Source organism: Bubalus kerabau, chromosome 23, assembly GCF_029407905.1.
Source record: "Bubalus kerabau isolate K-KA32 ecotype Philippines breed swamp buffalo chromosome 23, PCC_UOA_SB_1v2, whole genome shotgun sequence".
In the NCBI taxonomy this organism is placed as follows: domain Eukaryota; kingdom Metazoa; phylum Chordata; class Mammalia; order Artiodactyla; family Bovidae; genus Bubalus; species Bubalus kerabau.
Window position 1 is genome coordinate 42,160,240 of NC_073646.1, and position 18,813 is coordinate 42,179,052.

Consider the following 18,813-nt stretch of genomic DNA (forward strand, 5'->3'; position numbering starts at 1 on the left):
ACTCAGCAGTGGCCACAGGCCTGGAAAAGGTCAGTTTTCATTCCGATCCCAAAGAAAGGCAATGCCAAAGAATGCTCAAAAGTACCACACAATTGCACTCATCTCACACGAGAAGGAAATGGCAACCCACTCCAGTGTTCTTGCCTGGAGAATCCCAGGGACATAGGGCCTGGTAGGAGGCTGTCTATGGGGTCGCACAGTGTCGGACATGACTGAAGCGACTTAGCAGCAGCAGCAGCAGCAGCAGCACACGCTAGTAAAGTAATGCTTAAAATCCTCCAAGCCAGGCTTCAGCAATACGTGAACAGTGAACTGCCAGATGTTTAAGCTGGTTTTAGAAAAGGCAGAGGAACCAGAGATCAAATTGCCAACATCCTCTAGGTCATTGAAAAAGCAAGAGAGTTCCAGAAAAACATCTATTTCTGCTTTATTGACTATGCCAAAGCCTTTGACTGTGTGGATCACAATAAACTCTGGAAAACTGTGAAAGAGATGGGAATACCAGACCACCTGACCTTCCTCTTGAGAAACCTGTATGCAGGTCAGGAGGCAACAGTTAGAACTGGATATGGAGCGACATACTGGTTCCAAATAGGAAAAGGAGTAAGTCAGGCTGAATATCGTCACCCTGCTTATTTAACTTATATGCAGAGTACATCATGAAAAATGCTGGGCTGGAAGAAGCACAAGCTGGAATCAAGATTGCCGGCAGAAATATCAATAACCTCAGATATGCAGATGACACCACCCTTATGGCAGAAAGTGAAGAGGAACTCAAAAGCCTCTTGATGAAAATGAAAGAGGAGAGTGAAAAAGTTGGCTTAAAGCTCAACATTCAGAAAATGAAGATCATGGCATCTGGTCCCATCACTTCATGGCAAATAGATGGGGAAACAGTGGAAACAGTGTCAGACTTTATTTTTCTGGGCTCCAAAATCACTGCAGATGGTGATTGCAGCCATGAAATTAAAAGACGCTTACTCCTTGGAAGGAAAATTATGACCAACCTAGATAGCATATTCAAAAGCAGAGACATTACTTTGCCCACAAAGGTCCATCTAGTCAAGGCTGTGGTTTTTCCATTGGTCATGTATGGATGTGAGAATTGGATTGTGAAGAAAGCTGAGCACCAAAGAATTGATGCTTTTGAACTGTGGTGTTGGAGAAGACTCTTGAGAGTCCCTTGGACTGCAAGGGGATCCAACCAGTCCATCCTAAAGGAATCAGTCCTGGGTTTTCATTGGAAGGACTGATGTTGAAGCTGAAACTCCAGTCCTTTGGCCACCTGATGCGAAGAGCTGACTCATTTGAAAAGACCCTGATGCTGGGATAGATTGAGGGCAGGAGCAGAAGGGGGCGACAGAGGATGAGATGGTTCCGTGGCATCACCAACTCGATGGACGTGGGTTTGGGTGGACTCCGGGAGTTGGTGATGGACAGGGAGGCCTGGTGTGCTGAGGTTCATGGGGTCGCAAAGACTCGGACCCGACTGAGCAACTGAACTGAACTGAACTGATGCTGTTGTAAATGGAACTGTTTAGTTTCTTTGTCAGATGGTTCATTGTCGGCGTATAGAAACAGCTTTTGGTGTCCGGGCTGTGCTGGTCTTTGTTGCTGTGTGGGACTTCCTCTTGTTGCGGTGGGCAGGGGCTCCCCTCGGTTGCTGTGTGGGCTTTTCGCGGTAGCTTCTCATCTCAGAGCCTGGGCTCTAGGGCATGAGGCCTTCAGTGTTTGTGGCGGCACCAGCTTAGCTGCCCGGAGGCACGTGGAATCTTTCCGGACCAGGCATCAAACCCATGTCCTCTGCATTGGCAGGCACATTCTTTACTGCTTGACAACCAGGGAAGCCTGCAACTTATTTTTGTATATCGATTTCTATGTATTTCCTGAATTTGTTCATTAGTTCTAACGGTTTTCTGGTGAAGTTGTAGGATTTTCTCTATGTATGACCGTATCATCTGCAAGGAGACAGTTTGCTGCTTCCGTTCCCGTTAGATGCCTTTTATTTCTGTCTCTCGTCTGATTGCTCTGGCTCAGGCTTCCAGTGAGAGTGGGTGTCCTTGCCTTGTTCCTCATCTCAGAAGAAAAGCCTTCAGCTTTTCACTGTTGAATGTATTAGCTGTGGGCCTTATTATGCTGAAAACCTTTCCTTCGGTACCTAATTAATTTTGTTGCGAGAAGATATTCAGATCAGATCAGATCAGTCGCTCAGTCGTGTCCGACTCTGCGACCCCATGAATCGCAGCACGCCAGGCCTCCCTGTCCATCACCAACTCCCGGAGTTCACTGAGACTCACGTCCATTGAGTCAGTGATGCCATCCAGCCATCTCATCCTCTGTCGTCCCCTTCTCCTCCTGCCCCAATCCCTCCCAGCATGAGAGTCTTTTCCAATGAGTCAACACTTTGCATGAGGTGGCCAAAGTACTGGAGTTTCAGCTTTAGCATCATTCCCTCCAAAGAAATCCCAGGACTGATCTCCTTCAGGATGGATTGGTTGGATCTCCTTGCAGTCCAAGGGACTCTGAAGAGTCTTCTCCAACACCACAGTTCAAAAGCATCAATTCTTCAACGCTCAGCCTTCTTCACAGTCCAACTCTCACATCCATACATAACCAATGGAAAAACCATAGCCTTGACTAGATGGACCTTTGTTGGCAAAGTAATGTCTCTGCTTTTGAATATGCTATCTAGGTTGGTCATAACTTTCCTTCCAAGGAGCACATGTCTTTTAATTTCATGGCTGCAGTCACCATCTGCAGTGATTTTGGAGCCCAGAAAAATAAAGTCGGACACTGTTTCCACTGTTTCCCCACCTATTTCCCATGAAGTGATGGGACCAGATGCCATGATCTTCATTTTCTGAATGTTGAGCTTTAAGCCAACTTTTTCACTCTCCACTTGCACTTTCATCAAGAGGCTCTTTAGTTCCTCTTCACTTTCTGCCATAAGGGTGGTGTCATCTGCATATCTGAGGTTATTGGTATTTCTCCCGGCAATCTTGATTCCAGCTTGTGCGTCTTCCAGTCCAGCGTTTTTCATGATGTCCTCTGCATCTAAGTTAAATGAGCAGGGTGACAATATACAGCCTTGACGTACTCCTTTTCCTATTTGGAACCAGTCTGTTGTTCCATGTCCAGTTCTAACTGTTGCTTCCTGACCTGCGTACAGATTTCTCAAGAAATTTTCTCAAGAAAAGATGTTAAATTTTATCACATGTTTTCCTTGCCTCTGTTGAGATGCTTATGTCATTTTTCTCCTTCACTCTGCTGCTGTGTTGCTTTGCTGTGCCTGGTCTGTGGATGTCGAGCCACCCTTGCATCCCATGGATGAATCCCTCTTGATCTCGGTGCACCATCTCTGTGATGTGCTGCTGGATTCAGTTTGCTAGTATTTTGCTGAGGATTTTCGCATCTGTGTTCATCAGGGCTGTTGGCAGCTGTTTCACTTTGGTTTTGTTCTTTTGGCACCCTTGTCTGGCTTTCATATCGGTGATGCTGGCTTGTAAAATGAATTTGAATGTGTTCCCTTCTCTTTGATTTTTTGGAAGAAGTCAAAGAGGATTGGTATTAATACTTTTTTAAATGTTTGGTAAAATTCACCAGTGAAACCATGTAATCCTGGGCCTTTCTTTGTAGGGAGGGTTTTTTTTTTTTTTTTTCATTAATTCTTGTTACTCGTTACTGGTTTGCTCAGATCTTTTTTTTTTAAAGGTTTTTCCTGATTGTTTCTAGGAGTTTGTTTGTTTCATTGTCCAGTTTTCTGGTGTAGAATGTTGATCACAGCAGTTCTTCAGTCTTTGTGTTTCTGTGGCATCCTTTGTGATGTCTTTGCTTTCATTTCTGATTTTATTTACTTGAGCTTTATCTTTTTCCTTAGTTCAGCTAGAAGTTTGTCAGTTTTGTTTATCTGTTAAAAAGACAGCTTTTGGTTTTGTTGACCTTTTCCATCTGGACCCAGGTGGTTGTCTGAACCCGCGTTCTCTGAAGGGATAATGGCTGAGCTGCTCCTTCCCCTCACGACGCCCTCCGCCAGGACCGTCTTCCAGGTCAAGAGGCCTTGGGGTTGGTCTCTGGTCTGGCCTCCCGCCTGCAGTGATGTCTCAGAGGCAGAGGGCTGGTGAGGAGAGAGCTCTGGAGGACGGGGGCTGAGGCCTGGCATTTGCCCAAGTTCCAGGGCGCTGGAGCTGTGGTCCCAGGCCCACTGCCCGCAGGTTAAGCACCCCAGCTGTCAGCGGGGGTGGACTGAGCCAGGACAGGGGCCAGGCCCACCATGGACGTGCCCACGGTGGTCCTGAGTGCATGGCGGGGCCCAGCTCGCTCCAGGCCTGGCAAACACTTGGTTCATCAGGGGCTCCCGAGGGGTGAAGGGCTCCGTCCTGCGGCTGCCCTGGAGCCACAGCTGCCCGCAGAGCCTGGCACCAGGCCGAGCCCCGCACGCTGCTACCCGCCCACTTACAGGCCGACATGTCTGCAGCCTCAGGAAGCGCGGCGCACCCCTGCCTGCAGCCTGGCGTCCATGACGGCAGGGGTCCCTCTGCCCCGTGTTTGCTCCCTGGTGAAGGTGCGTCTGGGGTGCTGCCTGGATGTGCCCTTCAACTAGCATCTGTCTTTGCGCTTCATTACCCTCCTGTGTGTGCAGTGAGCCAGAAGGCAGGGGCGTGAAGCTCCAGTCTCCTTCTGTCCCTGTGACCTTGGGCGTCACCTGTCCCGCCTGCACTGGGCGGCGTCCGCTGCAGGGTCCGGGGCAGTTCTCACTCGGAGATAAAAACAGCCCCTCGCAGTCTGGGTGCAGCCCTCACCTGCGGCAGGCGGTGCTTAGGCCTGACGGCTCTGTGGTCACCGGGCACCTCCCAGTGACATCCCCTGAGCTGGCCGGCTCCTCCATCCACACGCCTGCCCCGCCAGCTCCGCTCCACACAGCGCAGCCGGAGGGAGTGTGTCCCCTGAGGACTCAGGGCGGCTGTGCCTTTCAGGAAGCGCCCTGGCCTGGGCCGCGTAAGCTGCCGTGGAGTCGCCGGCCAGAGTCTCCAGGGCGGCCTGCTGTCTTCCTGTGTCCTCACCGCACTGCGCCCCCGTGAGGCTCACCCTGCAGGGTTCCCCACCTCGGCGCCACCTTGGGATCCCCCCGGGTGCAGAGCACGCCAGCTAGGTGACTGCTAGCCTTGCCACCTCCCCCAGGTGAGGAGCCGGCCCAGGGCAGTGAGGGCTCCTCTGGCCTCTGTGCCCGCGTCCAGACCCGGGCGTCCAGGCTGCATGTGGCCTGCGGCCGCCCTCATCCTACACCCCTGGGTCTCCCGAGTGGCCAAGACAGGGGTCGTGTGGCCCTGCCCCTCCCCGCTGTGGCCTCTGCACAGCGCCCCCTCTGCGTGTCCAGCCCCCAGGGCCCTGCCCGGGCGGAGGGCATGTGAGGACGGGAGCTGGTGTAGTGGGGGCCCGTCTCCTGCGTTTCCATCCCTCAGACCCGAGTTCTGGGGGGCCTGCCCACTGATGCCAGGAAACTGCTGTTTGCGGGGTTTCGCTGAGGAGGGAAGGGTCGACCTGGCGCCTGTGGCTTCATTCTGCCCCCGGCACCAGCAGCCTTCCCGGAGCCCGGGGGCCACGGTGCCCTGGTCCTGCCTCCTCGGCTCCGCTGGAGGCCGTCCTGACATCTCCCCAGGCCCCTGGGCTGCTCTGATGAAGGGCTGCGGCCAGTGCTGGTGAGGGGCTTCCCCGCTGCCACCTCCCCCCTGCCTAGCCTCTGTCCCGCCAGGCTTTGTCGGAGGCCTTCCCTCCTCCAGCCAAGGGCCCGCAGCACTCTTAGGGTCTCCAGCGCGGCCGGACCGTGCGTGCATCCAGAGGGCCGTGCTGTGCGTCCACTTGGCCCTCCCCAGGGCCCGTGACGGGCTGTGTGATCGCCTGCAGCGATGGTGTGCGTCCTGCTTAGAATCCTCCGCTTGTAGCAGAATCGCCTCCCTTTCTCCCTAATTTGTCCTCCAGAGTGCTGGTGCCTGTATATTTTAAAGCTACTTTCTCATTGAAGTATGACGCACGCACACACATAGATGCACACGTCGGCACTGTCAGCTTGATGAGTATCCCCAGAAGAAGCCCCCAGAGGCCCCCATTACCTGGTGCTCCAGGCCCTCGGAAAATGGAGGGGCCCCTGCTAGCCCTTGGCAGCCCCACGCTGTGCCCCGTCCCCCACCCCCGTCCTGTCACCTCGGCGAATGCTGTGCTGGTCGGTGTCTGCCTCGTTGTGCATGGCCAGTCCCCTGGCCTCTTACCCGGGCACTGAAACTCCACCCTGAACGCCCTCTCCTTCAGGCAGCTGCTCAGGGGTGGCCTTGGCAAGCTGTTATGTTACCACTGCCCCTCCTTCCAAACGGGGGATTCGGGGCTCCCCGGAAAGTGGTGGGTGAGCAGAGACGGCAGGTGTGGTCCCTTGCGCCCCGGGAGGAGCAAGCCCACTGACCTTCTTTCTGTCTTGTCTTGAAGGCTCAGCTGTCACAGGCGCTGGAGGAGCTGGGAGGCCAGAAGCAAAGAGCCGACATGGTGAGTCCCGACGCCACGCCCAGTGGAGGCCTATGTGGCCAAGGGGAGCCCAGGGCCCTGTGGGCGCAGCCGCAGGGCCCTTGACCGACTGTTTCATCAGAGACGCAGCTGCCAGTGGGGAGGGGGGCCTCGTGGTTGAGTCCAGACTGCCCGCCTGCTCCAGGCTGGGGTCCAGAGTGCCCCCTACCCGAGGCCACGCGGCCCCCACCCTGACCCTGCGGGGCGCCCGTCGCCTTGTGCGCAAAGTGCGCACTGGGCCCTCCAGCCTCGCGCCTGCCCTTGTTTCTCTGCTGCCCCGGCTGCGGGCTGACTTCTGACATCAGACCACGTCCGCCCTGTGTCCTCGCGGCTGGGAGCCCTCGCCTGGGCACGTACAGACGCGGCCATATGACCCCACTGGCCCTCGGCACCCACGGGAGACAGGGTGGCCGCGAGTGTCCTCATCCAGTGTGCTCCGGCGCCTGGTCTGGCGGCTTGGAGGACGACACCCCTGGGCACAGGCAGGCCGTGCCGGGGAATTGGCACGTGTTGTCCGGTTGCCCTGCCCAAAACCCTCTCCCGCTGGACGGGATGCTGCTGTGGGCGGGGCGCTGAAGATTGCTGTGGGCGGGGCGTCGGGAGCCGCTGTGGGCGGGGCACCAGAGGCTCCTGTGGGCGGGGCGCCGGGAGTCGCTGTGGGTGGGGCATCAGGAGCTCCGGAGGGCCCTGGGGCTCCCGCCTGCAGTCGGGGTTCTGACTCGATGTTGGCGCCGCCGGTGAGGCAGACACAGGTGGGAGTGAGGCGTCTTTGAACGCGCCTTGTGCCCCGCTGGCGGCCCCCCAGCTGACGCCACCACTGCTGACCCTTCCTGTTGGGGGGCTCCACCCGTGGGGGCCCAGGAGGCGTGGCGGGGGGGGGCCCAGCCGAGGAGTCAGGGGTGGGGAGGCAAGCGGGATCAGGGAGCTGGGTTCAGAGGACAACGTGGCGTCCGAGATGCAGCAGGCATGGCCGGGAAGCACCCCTCTGAGTGGGCATCGGTGCCCAGGGGCAGAGCCCAAGACCGACCCCGCCTAGCTGCTCCAGCGCAGATGCCTGTCGGGAGATCGGGGTCGGCCCCACCTGAGGTGGAGAGGCTATGCCTAGTAAGGACCCCAGTCACGTGTGTGATGGACGCCGTGGGACAGACTAGGGTGCCTGGGGCCTAGGGGAGCATTTCCTGAGGAGGCAGAGGACACGTCTGGACCCGTGCAAGCCCCCAATCGTGACCACAGCCTCCGGGAGCTGGGAGGGTGGGCTCTGGTGACGGGGCTGGGGCTCTCTGGGGCCTCCCCACCTTCCTGTCCTTGTCCACCGACCTTGACTTTGGGGCCGCCAGGCCAGGGTGGGGCGTCCTTGAAGACTGATGGCCCCTCCTACAAGGCCCTGGGGACGGGACATTGTGTGTCTCCTGCACGGCTTCCTTGCTGGGGTTGAGCTTCCTTGCTGGGGTTGAGAGAGTGCCCAGGGGCACAGTTGCCCTGAGAAAGCCTGCACATCGCCCTTCCCCATCCCCAAGCTGCCCTTCCCCATCCCTGGGGCTTTGTTGGACAAGCTGGGTGCCCTGTCAGGAGGAGGGGGGACAGGCCTGCTGCGCTTGCCCGCTGGGGCAGCTGCCCTCCTCACGGGGCTGCAGGGCTGTGTGCTTCCTCCTCCTTTCAGCTCATGCGGTTTCTGCTCCTCGTGTGAAGCCTCCAGGGCCTTTGAAGTCCCTCCTCCAGACCAGTTACACTGGAGCTTGTTGGGGCAGGCAGCCAGGCAGGGGTGTTAATGCACGTCTCCCGGGGCAAGTCTGATGTCAGCTACGGTGGAGAGCCTCCTGTGGGCCTGGTGCCCCAAACTCAGTGCCAGGCCTCCCCTGGCCACCGGGGGACCTTTGGGGACCGCTCTCCAGGAAGCATGCTTCCCTTGTGGCTCAGTTGGTAAAGCGTCTGCCTACAATACAGGAGACCCGGGTTCGATCCCTGGGTCGGAAAGTTCCCATGGAGAAGAAAATGGCAACTCACTCCAGTATTCTTGCCTGGAAAATCCCATGGACGGAGGAGCCCAGTAGGCTACAGTCCATGGGGTCGCAGAGAGTCAGACACGACTGAGCGACTTCACTTCACTTCGAGGAATCAGCTTGTCCCAGCGGTGCTGACCCTTGAGAGGGTCTGAGCCCAGAGGTGCGGTGCTGGTGGCCCCCGCGTGCACGCCCGGGGCACTGCGGGCTCCTCACACTGGTCCTTTCAGGCTTGGTGTTGGCTCTGGGCTGTCGCTGTCTCCTCAGAGAGGCTTTTAATCTCTGCCTTTGACTGTCCCATCTTTAGCTTATTTTGTGTTGTTTATTTTACTTCTCTCTTCTCTCTCCTTGTTAAAGGGAAAATGAGAAATGGCAGTGCCCAGGGACCTGAGGACAGGAGCGTGCGAGCCTCTGTTCTTGCTCCCGACTGGGTCCAGAGGGCCCTGCAGCCCCCGAGGCACAGGCTGGTGCAGGATGGGACCCGGGGCCTGATGCCTGTGGGCCAGTCCTCAGGGAGCGGATCGCCCAGGAAATGCTTGTGTTTGGTTACAGGGGGCTTTCTGCTCTGATGTAAACCCCCGAGGGGTGGAGGAGTGAGACTGGAGCGGGGGTAGTGACCGGAGCGCATGCTGAGGCTGGGAGGCCACAGTCAGCCCGCCCTCCCACGCCAGTGCCAAAGGCCTTGGTCCTGCCCCTGCGTTGCTGCCATAAGAGGGCGCGCTCCTCTGGGTCTGGGCGGCGAGCAACCTGTGTCCAGGGGCCCTGACTGCACCCAGGGCCTCCGTCTAGGATGGTTCCTGCTCCTGCTCTCCCAGCCCCAGCTCCCTGACCTGCTGTTCTCCGGACCAAAGTCAGCTCACCAGGCAAGAAGAGACGTTTAAAAAAAAAAACAATTAAGCATCTTTAGGTAATTGCAGATGACGGCACAAAGACAGCTTGACTTTTTGTTAATAACTAGCAAATTCATGCCAATTAGTGTGTGTGAGTACCATTCGTGTTTTTTCTTAAATGCAGTTAACACCCTAAGGAAAGACGAGCCCACTGCGTTGTGTCTTTGGCGCGCCTCGCCGGGCTGTGGCTGGAGGGCAGGTTTCGCTGCTGTCACGGTGCTGTCACTTGGCGACCTCGGGGACGGGGCTGGACGCCTGTGCTCGGGTCTGCGGCCCGCCTCCCGCCTCCCAGGGCTTCTCCTGGAAGCGCTGCGTCCAGATGGGGATGAGCACGGCCGGCCTGGTGACCCCCTCCGCCTCCTGCCGCCTTCCCCCTCCGCTCCGTCTCCAAGTGGGCGCAGTGGTCCAGGCTGTGAGCGTCCAGGCTTCGCGTGCTGCCCAGTGACACGTGCTTTACAGCCGCCTCTGTTGCCTGTGGACAGCGCAGCCGGGCAGGTTCCAGGGGCTCGCAGGCCTCCGGGGCTTCCCCTGCACGGGAGCACCAGCAGCGCTCACTCTGAGTCCTGGGGCTCGAGCACAGATCACACGGATGGTGGGAGGTGTTCATAGCCCTGCCGGGCAGTGCCCACCCCCACAGACCTTGCCGATGCTGTGTCATTGTCGACCGCAAAGCTCAGGCCAGTGAATCACCAGGAGGGGGGTGAGCCTCCATTGTTCACCACTCGCACCATCTCCCGCCTGCGCCCCCCACCCGAACATCCGGCCTTATCACAGTCCTCCAGCGGAGCCAGCTGCCTTTCCGTAAATGATTAAAAGCACCTCCTGGTTCTGACTGGTGGTGAGTCATTTCACGTTCTGGATCTGTCCTGCTGTGTCTGAAAAACGTCTGTCCTAGGCGGGCGTGTCGGTCAGGCCCATTGGTGGAGGTGACCACGGAGACCGTGAGGAGTGGGCCTCCCCAGCCCTCGGCCCCTGCCCCGAGCCTCAGCGCCTGCTGAGAAACGCTGCTTTCTCAGGAGCCTGGCCCGCAGGCATGAGTCCACATGTGCAGGCCCACGCCACTTAGGCTCACGTAGGTCGAGCCAGACAGTGATTGAACCTGTAGCCTTGCGAGGCCCCTGCGTCTCTGAGAGCCAGGCCGTGATGACAGGGCGGAGGGCCGGGGTCCCACTGGCCGGGCCTGGCGGAGCACCCCCCATCTCTGCATGAGCGCAGCTGGAGCCGCTCTCACGGGGCCTGCGTGGCTCCCACAGCGGACACAGCGCGACCTTGGGTCATTTTCTTTCTCTGCACTTTCTTAGCCGCCCTCCAGTCCTCTGCCCCAGGTGAGGCCTTGCGCTCGCTCGCCAGGTTTCGGGTGGGCCTCCCGTTGGACTGCAGCTGGCAGGGTCGGTGCTGTGAGAGCTCTCTCTTAGCAAATGTACTCAAGAAATGGCCTTCCAGGGTGAAACGCAGCCTGGGCACGTTCTCCAGCGGGGCTTCTTTTTATCTGAGGCAGCGGTGTGTCCAGCTCAAGTCAGCAGCTGGCTGAGCCGTTGGTGACAGCCTATGGCCTTTTGCACCTGGCGTGGCCCCCAGGCTGAGGCGGAATCGACAAGGGGGTCATTCCAGACCCTCCCAGAACCCAGCACCACCCCCCGACCCGAGACCTTCCTGGGTGCTCAATGGGTACAGGCTGAGCAGGCCCTTTGGCCGAGGTCCCCTCTGATCTCAGTGTCCTGTAGTCTCCAGGAGGCCTGGGGCCCTGCCCAGTGGGGCTCCGGGGGGAAGGCAGCGGCCTGGATCTCTGCGATGAGGGCCCTGGGGGAGCAGCTCTGGAAGTCTGGCCCTCGGCCCCATCGTGACCGTCTGTGGGGCTGGTCAGAGGCTGGGCTCCTTTGCTGAGACATGTGTGACCCCTCACGCTGGTGCTCACCAGCGGCCACGGTAGTTAGACTTGCTGTTGGGGGAGGGGGAGCATGTCATCGCCCCCACGCTGGTTATTGCTTTGTGGGGTTGGGTACCACCCCTGGGCCCCAGTGGCGCACCCTGTCAAATTAAACTGAAGGTCACAGGCTCTGTCTAAAGGTCGTGCTGTACTAGCGAGCTCGCCTTGAGGACCCTTAGCGTCCAGTCTCCTCGAGGAGAGGGAGGGGCTGTGTCCCAGTGGGTCCAGGGCGGGGCAGCGCTCTGCTGGGGTGGTGATGCCTGCGGGGTGTCTGCCCGGCGCCCGCGGACCCTGAGACGCCAGCCTGGCTGCAGGGAGCAGGCCTGTCTCTCTCGTCCTTCCTTGTGTTCACTCCTCGGCCCCGGGGGCTGGTCGGTTTGCTGGGTCCTCAGGGGCCCCTCCTCCCTGCCCCCCGCGCACCCCAGGGCCTCTGGCTTCCCGGCCTCCCCACGCTCCTGTCTCTGCGCCTCCTCCAGCTTGTGCTGCATCCTGGATGCTCCCAGGCTGTGAGCTGGGCCGGCCTCAGGGCCCACCTCTATGGGATCCTGCGCGTTGCTGCCCACTGGTCAGTGTTTGTTCCTGGGGAGGCTTAGTCCCACCCAGGCCCTCCATCTGTGACAGAAGCACCGTCTCCGGCTCTGGTGGGAGGAGGCGCGGAAGGCAGGGCCGCCCCCAGGTTCTGGGCCTCGGGGCGACGCCGGGCCAGGTGGAGAGGCACAGGGGTGTGTGCACTCAGTGACCCGCTCCCTGTCCCGGGGTGGAGCGCGGGGCGAGGCAGGGGCAGGTCTCCAGGGACCGGCTTGGAGCTGGAGTTGCAGGCAGTCCCTGCCAGACAGCCTGGCCGCCTGGGGCCCTGTCCGTCCCCGGGCTCTTCCAGAAGGGCCTGTCCGGGCCTGTCCTTGCCGACCTCCCTGGAGCGCCAGGCGCCTCTTGGAGAAGAGGGCAGTGTGTTGCTGCGTCAGAGTCGCCCCACAGAGGCTCCGCTGTCAGCGCCTGCGCAGGCCGGGCCCCACGTGTTTCCTGGGAGCCCCGTGCTCTGTGCCCCGACCCCACCCCCGCCCCCGGGGCTGCTGTGTGCTGCTCCTGCTCTGTCGGGACCTCTCCCCTGGAGCCTCCTGTGACCCGACCCTACTGCAGAAGACGCGGAGCTGGCTGGAGGGGCCGTTGAGCCAGGCGTCCTGAGCAGCACGAAGGCCTTCACCTCGGCCAGTCCCGGGGTGTTCCCCAGGGATGCAGCTGAGCAGGAGGGTGAGTCTGGCCCTGGCCGTTTCACCAGACCCCCAGGCGAGGCTGGCTTGCGAGACCCAGCACCCTCTGGTAGCACGGGCTTCCCTGGTGGTCCCCTGGTTGAGACTCACCTGGCAGTGCAGGAAACACGGGTCCGTCCTGGTGTGGGGAGATGTCATGGGCCGTGCAGCCGCGGCTGCTGAGCCGTTGCTCCCTGGAGCCCGTAGCCCACGACGAGAGAAGCCTCCAAGTGAGAAGCCCGTGCGCAGCAACTGGAGGAAGCCTGCATGCAGCAAAGAAGACCCACCCAGCCAAAAAGAGAAAATAAAATTTTTTAAAACTTAAAAAAATCCAAATAGAACTAGGACAAATAGCTTTCCTCAGATCACACTGTGATGAAATTTGAATTTAAAAGCACAACCGAAAAAAGAAATAGCGCCTAATTCTTGAAAGAAAAAATGTAATAGAACAAGAGACTTGGCCTTCATTCTTGGGTCATAAAATTGAGAAAACAGTCTTCATGGGAACTCTTCCCTTCAGAGCCTGTGGGAAACAGCCAGACCAGCGCTGAGAAGAAAAGTTACAGGTTTAAATATTTATGTTATTGAACAAGAAAGAGTGAATATGTATGGATTAAACACTCAGTCTAAGAACTTGGAAGAGGAAGACAGGATTAACCTTAGCAAAGGAGAAGTACGAATTTGTAAAGATCAAAGCAGAAGTTAATGAGAAAGTGAAAAATGGTAGAAATAACAAATAAATCCAAATGCCTGTGCTTTGAAAACAAACCAGTAAAACATTAATTATTCACAATCCTAGTGAAAAATTAATAGAAACCATCACCACCCAAACTAAGAAATAAGAGTAGTTAGCTTGGAGTTGCTGACTGGGCTGGGGCGGGTGAGGAGAGCATGTCCTGGGCGCCAAAGGCTCCGGTCTGACCTGGACGAGGCTCCCCGTGTGCAGCCACACAGAGCCCTGGAGCCGGACACACAGGGTGAGCACTGCCCTGCACGCCAGCCTCCCCGCAGGTGAGGAGGACAGCCGGAAGCACGTGTCCGAGAGAACCCTGGAGAGAGAATCACGAGGCCCAGGAGTCCGTAAAAAGCTAGGAATTATGTCACAACTCTGTTTAAAGTGAAAACCTGAAAGAGATGAATCATTTTCTACGAAAACATAACCCATAAATACTGACTCCAGAAGAGAGAAATTTCAAACAGACCAGTTACTCAGTTCAGTTCAGTCGCTCAGTCGTGTCCGACTCTTTGCGACCCCATGAATCGCAGCACGCCAGGCCTCCCTGTCCATCATCAACTCCTGGAGTTCACTCAGACTCACATCCATCGAGTCAGTGATGCCATCCAGCCATCTCATCCTCTGTCGTCCCCTTCTCCTCATGCCCCCAATCCCTCCCAGCATCAGAGTCTTTTCCAATGAGTCAACTCTTTGCATGAGGTGGCCAAAGTACTGGAGTTTCAGCCTTAGCATCATTCCTTCCAAAGAACACCCAGGGCTGATCTCCTTCAGAATGGACTGGTTGGATCTCCGTGCAGTCCAAGGGACTCTCAAGAGTCTTCTCCAACACCACAGTTCAAAAGCATCAATTCTTCGGCGCTCAGCCTTCTTCCCAGTCCAACTCTCACATCCATACACGACCATAGGAAAAACCATATCCTTGACTAGACGGACCTTTGTTGGCAAAGTAATGTCTCTGCTTTTGAATATGCTATCTAGGTTGGTCATAACTTTTCTTCCAAGGAGTAAGCGTCTTTTAATTTCATGGCTGCAGTCACCATCTGCAGAAGAAATGGAGTAGCCACCATGGCCAACAAAAGAGTCCGAAATGCAGTACTTGGATGCAATCTCAAAAACGACAGAATGATCTCTGTTCATTTCCAAGGCAAACCATTCAATATCACAGTAATCCAAGTCTATGCCCCCACCAGTAACACTGAAGAAGCTGAAGTTGAACGGTTCTATGAAGACCTACAAGACCTTTTAGAACTAACACCCAAAAAAGATGTCCTTTTCATTATAGGGGACTGGAATGCAAAAGTAGGAAGTCAAGAAACACCTGGAGTAACAGGCAAATTTGGCCTTGGAGTACAGAATGAAGCAGGGCAAAGGCTAATAGAGTTCTGCCAAGAGAACGCACTGGTCATAGCAAACACCCTCTTCCGACAACACAGAGAAGACTCTACACATGGACATCACCATATGGTCAACACCGAAATCAGACTGATTATATTCTTTGCAGCCAAAGGTGGAGAAGCTCTATACAGTCGACAACAAAAAAAAGACCAGTTACTACCAACTTGTAACAAACAAACAAACAAACGGCCACCTCTGTCACCCCGCCAGCAAACAGGAAGAGACGGAAAGGCATGAGACTGAGTGTGAGCCCCAGGGAAATCCCGCTGCAGCTCCAGTGCCATCCACACTACACAGGCTGCCCAGGCACAGGGCAGGGAAGCTTGGGTCATATGGACGCCAATTCTGCAGGGGCCCACCTGTGCCGTGTGCGTCCACACGTGTCGGGACGCGATGTGCGCAGGGTTTCTCCAGGACAGGCTGCCGCTCCAATCCTGGGCTGTCAGCTCACAGGGTGTCTGGTCCGTATTTGCCAAAAACTTGCTTGAGTTTTGAGTCCAACAGTCAGACTTAAGATCCCTTAATAACATACGGGTAATTTCTCAGCACAAATGTATTCATTTCAAGCGAAAACCAACATGCTCGCTGTAAATAGGAAGATGCTAGATTAGTTCTACCGAAGCCACAAAGCAGTTAGCAGTGTCCAGTGTTAGAACCGTAGCCTGGTGATCTGGAGATTGCAGTGGTCACTATTGGACAGGAAGAGACGCAGGACCGGTGCTGGAGAGGAGCAGGGACGCGGCCAGGGCGAGATGGTCGGCCAGCAGGCCTCGCAGCCCCCTTGAGACGCCACGAGGCAGTGGGCGGCAGAGCCAACACAGAGAAACTTGACGGAGCCTGTATCTACAGATGACAAGTCAGACGATGAGGAAAACCCTCCCTCCTACTCCAGCAGCAGTAAGACATGGGCGGACGCAGGAGCCGCGGGTCCTGTCGGACAAGCCGGCTCCGCCCTCGGCCGAGCCCTGGGACATGCCCCAGGTTCCTGAGAACTGGCGGTTTGGGCTCTTTTTTTAAATTATGGGGTGGGAGGGGCAGGAGAGAGAGGGCCCGGGATTCTTGTCGACAGGATGTTGGAAGTTGACCTGATTACAGACAGGATGGCTGGGCCCTGCCCTGAAGCCCAGCAGGACCCATGGGGCCTTCCCCGCCTCTCGTCTGTGAAAGACCTTTACCTCCCAGGCTGTTCCCCAGTTCCAAAGAGCAAATTTAATCAGAAAAGCAAGAAAACGCAGAAACAGAGGGAAACAGTCAAGCAAGCCGGGACAGTAGTGAGTTGGCTCTAGCATGAAGCACAGGGCCTTCAGTTCCCCCTCGAGGCAGTGGGTAACTCCCTGGCCCGTGGGCTTGCTGGTCTTGCAGATGCTGAGACGCCTGCCAGCTTGAAGGCGTTCACTAGGGGCTGGCCCCCTGCACGTGGGCCCAAGGCCAGGCCGATCCAGAAGGTTGATGGTATTGACGCCCAAAACACCCGCCAGTTACCTCCTCACAGCAGAGCAGAAGAATGCCCGCAGGCCGCTCAGACACCCACAGCTCTCGCCGCGATCTTGTCTTTAAAAGCCCTCCCTGAAAGCCGCTGGGGGTTCGGGGCCTTGGGCTTGAGCAGCCCAAGCTCCTCGCCCGCCCTGGGCTGGGCACCCTGCAGTGAACACTCGGGTCACCGCAGCCTGTGAGCGACTGATTGGCGCGCGTTGTGCGGTGACAACGTCAGATGGGACTGCAGGTGGACTTGCAGCTCTGGGACTCGGCCTGCGGGGTCAGCTCATGCCCAGGGGACTGGCGTGTCTGAGCCGCCGGACGGGAAGCAGGTCAGACGTTGGTTGGCAGGAGGGTGGCCATCAGGGGCGGTTCCGGGAGCCGTGACAGTGAACTGGGCACTCTGTGTGCGGATCTGGAAATGTCTCCAAGTGTACTACATGAAAAAAATTAACGTACAGAACAAGGTTAGAATACATACAGAATAACGTTTTTATGGAACGTCAGCCTTGTAACTGGTAAATGCGTGAGCTGAGCCTGGGGGCTGCAGGCTGGGAGAGGAGCCAGGCAAGGCTGGAGGGAGGCTTCTCCACTTCACCGGTCTGAGTGCGATTCCTGAGGCTGCAAAGTGCCCGCGGGTTCCAGGACGAGGTGTGTAGTCCTCTGGCAGGGCCTGGCACCAGGGCTGTGGGTCTCCAGGAGAGACCACCACTGTGCCCTGCTGCCGGATCAGCCCCCGCCTGCATGGAACAGGGACCAACCCGGACCACCTGCCGGGCCCATGTTCCCCCAGGGGAGACCCTTCCAGGTCCAGGGAAGTTCGTGTCCGCTGGTCTGTTTGATCGTGACTGTGAAGGTGGACACAGTGAGGAGGGCTCCTGGGCGACCACCACTGGCCGCTAGGTAGGAGGTGTGGGTGGCATGAGAGAGGCGGGACTGGGCGCTTGGGGCCAGCAGCGCACGGATAGCTCGGTTCCCAGGAGGAGCTTTGTCCAAGGCTCCAGCTTCTGAGTGGAGGCCTGGGGCCCCTGGACACGGTGGACGCCGCTGCTCCTGAACACGGCCGGGTTCTGCTCTGCTCGTGAGACCACGTGGCGCAGACATCACTGGTGCCGGCTAGTGAGTGCGGCCATCGCCCTGACCAAGGGGCCCCGCCAAGGGCGCCTGCCACCTCTGGGGCGTGCAGCTAGCGTGGCGGGCGCTGGGCCGTGTCCTTCAGCGCCAGGAGAGGCGGAGGAGGTGGGTGTGGGCCTGCGTGCAACTCAGTTCCGCCGAGGCTGTTCTGGGAGCTGGTCCCCAGGGTGTTTGTGCTTGGTCTGCGCTCCGGCGGGCAGGCTCAGGTCTCCCAGGCCCGCTGGCCCATTTAGGGGCAGGGTCTCCTACAGGGACCTGACGGCTGATCGGGGCGTCACACGACTGCGTGTCTGGGGCCCAGGCATCCCTCAAGTCAGGTCGCCCAAGGAGGCCCTCGCCCCGCCCAAGGACGGGCCTGGAGGCAGTGCAGCGGGCGTCAGCCCGGCCACAGATCCCGCGCTGGGGACGCCGCCTCACTCCCAGCCGGGGCCTGTGGCTGGTGTGGACCCCACGAGGAGCCTTCCCGGCATCCCCTGTCCCCTCGGGGGCTCGGCAGGGAACTAAACGGGGTTAAGGTCCTCCCTGGGCGTCAGGACAGCCAGACCAGCAGGAGTCCCTGGGTCGGGCAGCGGGCCAAGAAGGGAGAATGCCGATGGCCGATGCAGGCCAGGAACAGCCGAGCTGGGTGACAGTGACCCGCACGTGGGGGACCAGGCTGGCTGGGGTCAGGGATGGCAGGCCCTGGGGGTGGGCTGGAGAACGGCTGGAGGCCAGTGTGGGGACAGTGGTCCTGCGCCCGCGGCCGGCCGCCTGGCCTGGGGCGTCCTTCCGCCCACTGTGTCCCATCGGGGCCCTCAGAGCCCAGGGCAGCTCTGGCCGGACGCACCATGGCTGGGGTCCGCCCCGCCCCACGGGACCACCCACCCCGCCCCTTTCCCCCTCGGATCCGCGGCTGGGTCTCCGCCCTGCTCTTCTCCAGCCTCATCTTGCCCCCTGCCCCCACCACTTGTTACAGCAGCTCACTTCCTCGTTGCCTTCCGCACGGTCTGTGCAACTTGACATCCTGTTGAGGACGCTGACGTCCAAAATAAATAACGGATCAGGACTATCAGAACCGATCAGAGCGCTGCCATGCTGGAATACGTTCTTTCCAGCTGCTGGGTCCCCTGGCCCCAGATTCTGACGCTTCCCCTCAACGTGACTGTGTCTCCCTCCATAGCTGTTGCGGAGACAAAAACTAAAACACCGAAGCTGTGTTTGCGGGAGGCCTGGCGGAAGACGGGAGCCCTGGCGGCAGACGGGAGCCCAGGGAGGAGGGTCTCCTCACCTGCCCCCCACAGGGAAGTGGCTGCGCCCCCGGGCTCCTGGGGCCGGTGGTCCAGGCTGACCTCTCGCCCGTATCTCCCGGGCCCCTGGTCCAGGCTGACCTCTCGCCTGTGTCTCCCGGCCTGTGGTCCAGGCTGACCTCTCACCCGTGTCTCCCGGGCCCCTGGTCCAGGCTGACCTCTCGCCTGTGTCT

The 18,813-nt window shown here is 58.3% G+C and overlaps 1 protein-coding gene across 1 annotated transcript in view; it reads left to right on the forward strand.

Moving 5' to 3' along the window:
• The window catches only part of MAD1L1 (mitotic arrest deficient 1 like 1), a 244,884-nt gene that overhangs the window by 146,270 nt on the left and 79,801 nt on the right, over positions 1–18,813 (forward strand). Inside the window, exon 13 of the mRNA XM_055562250.1 lies at positions 6,475–6,531. Within this exon, the coding sequence (XP_055418225.1) occupies positions 6,475–6,531 (57 nt within the window). The remainder of the gene's footprint in view (positions 1–6,474; positions 6,532–18,813) is intronic.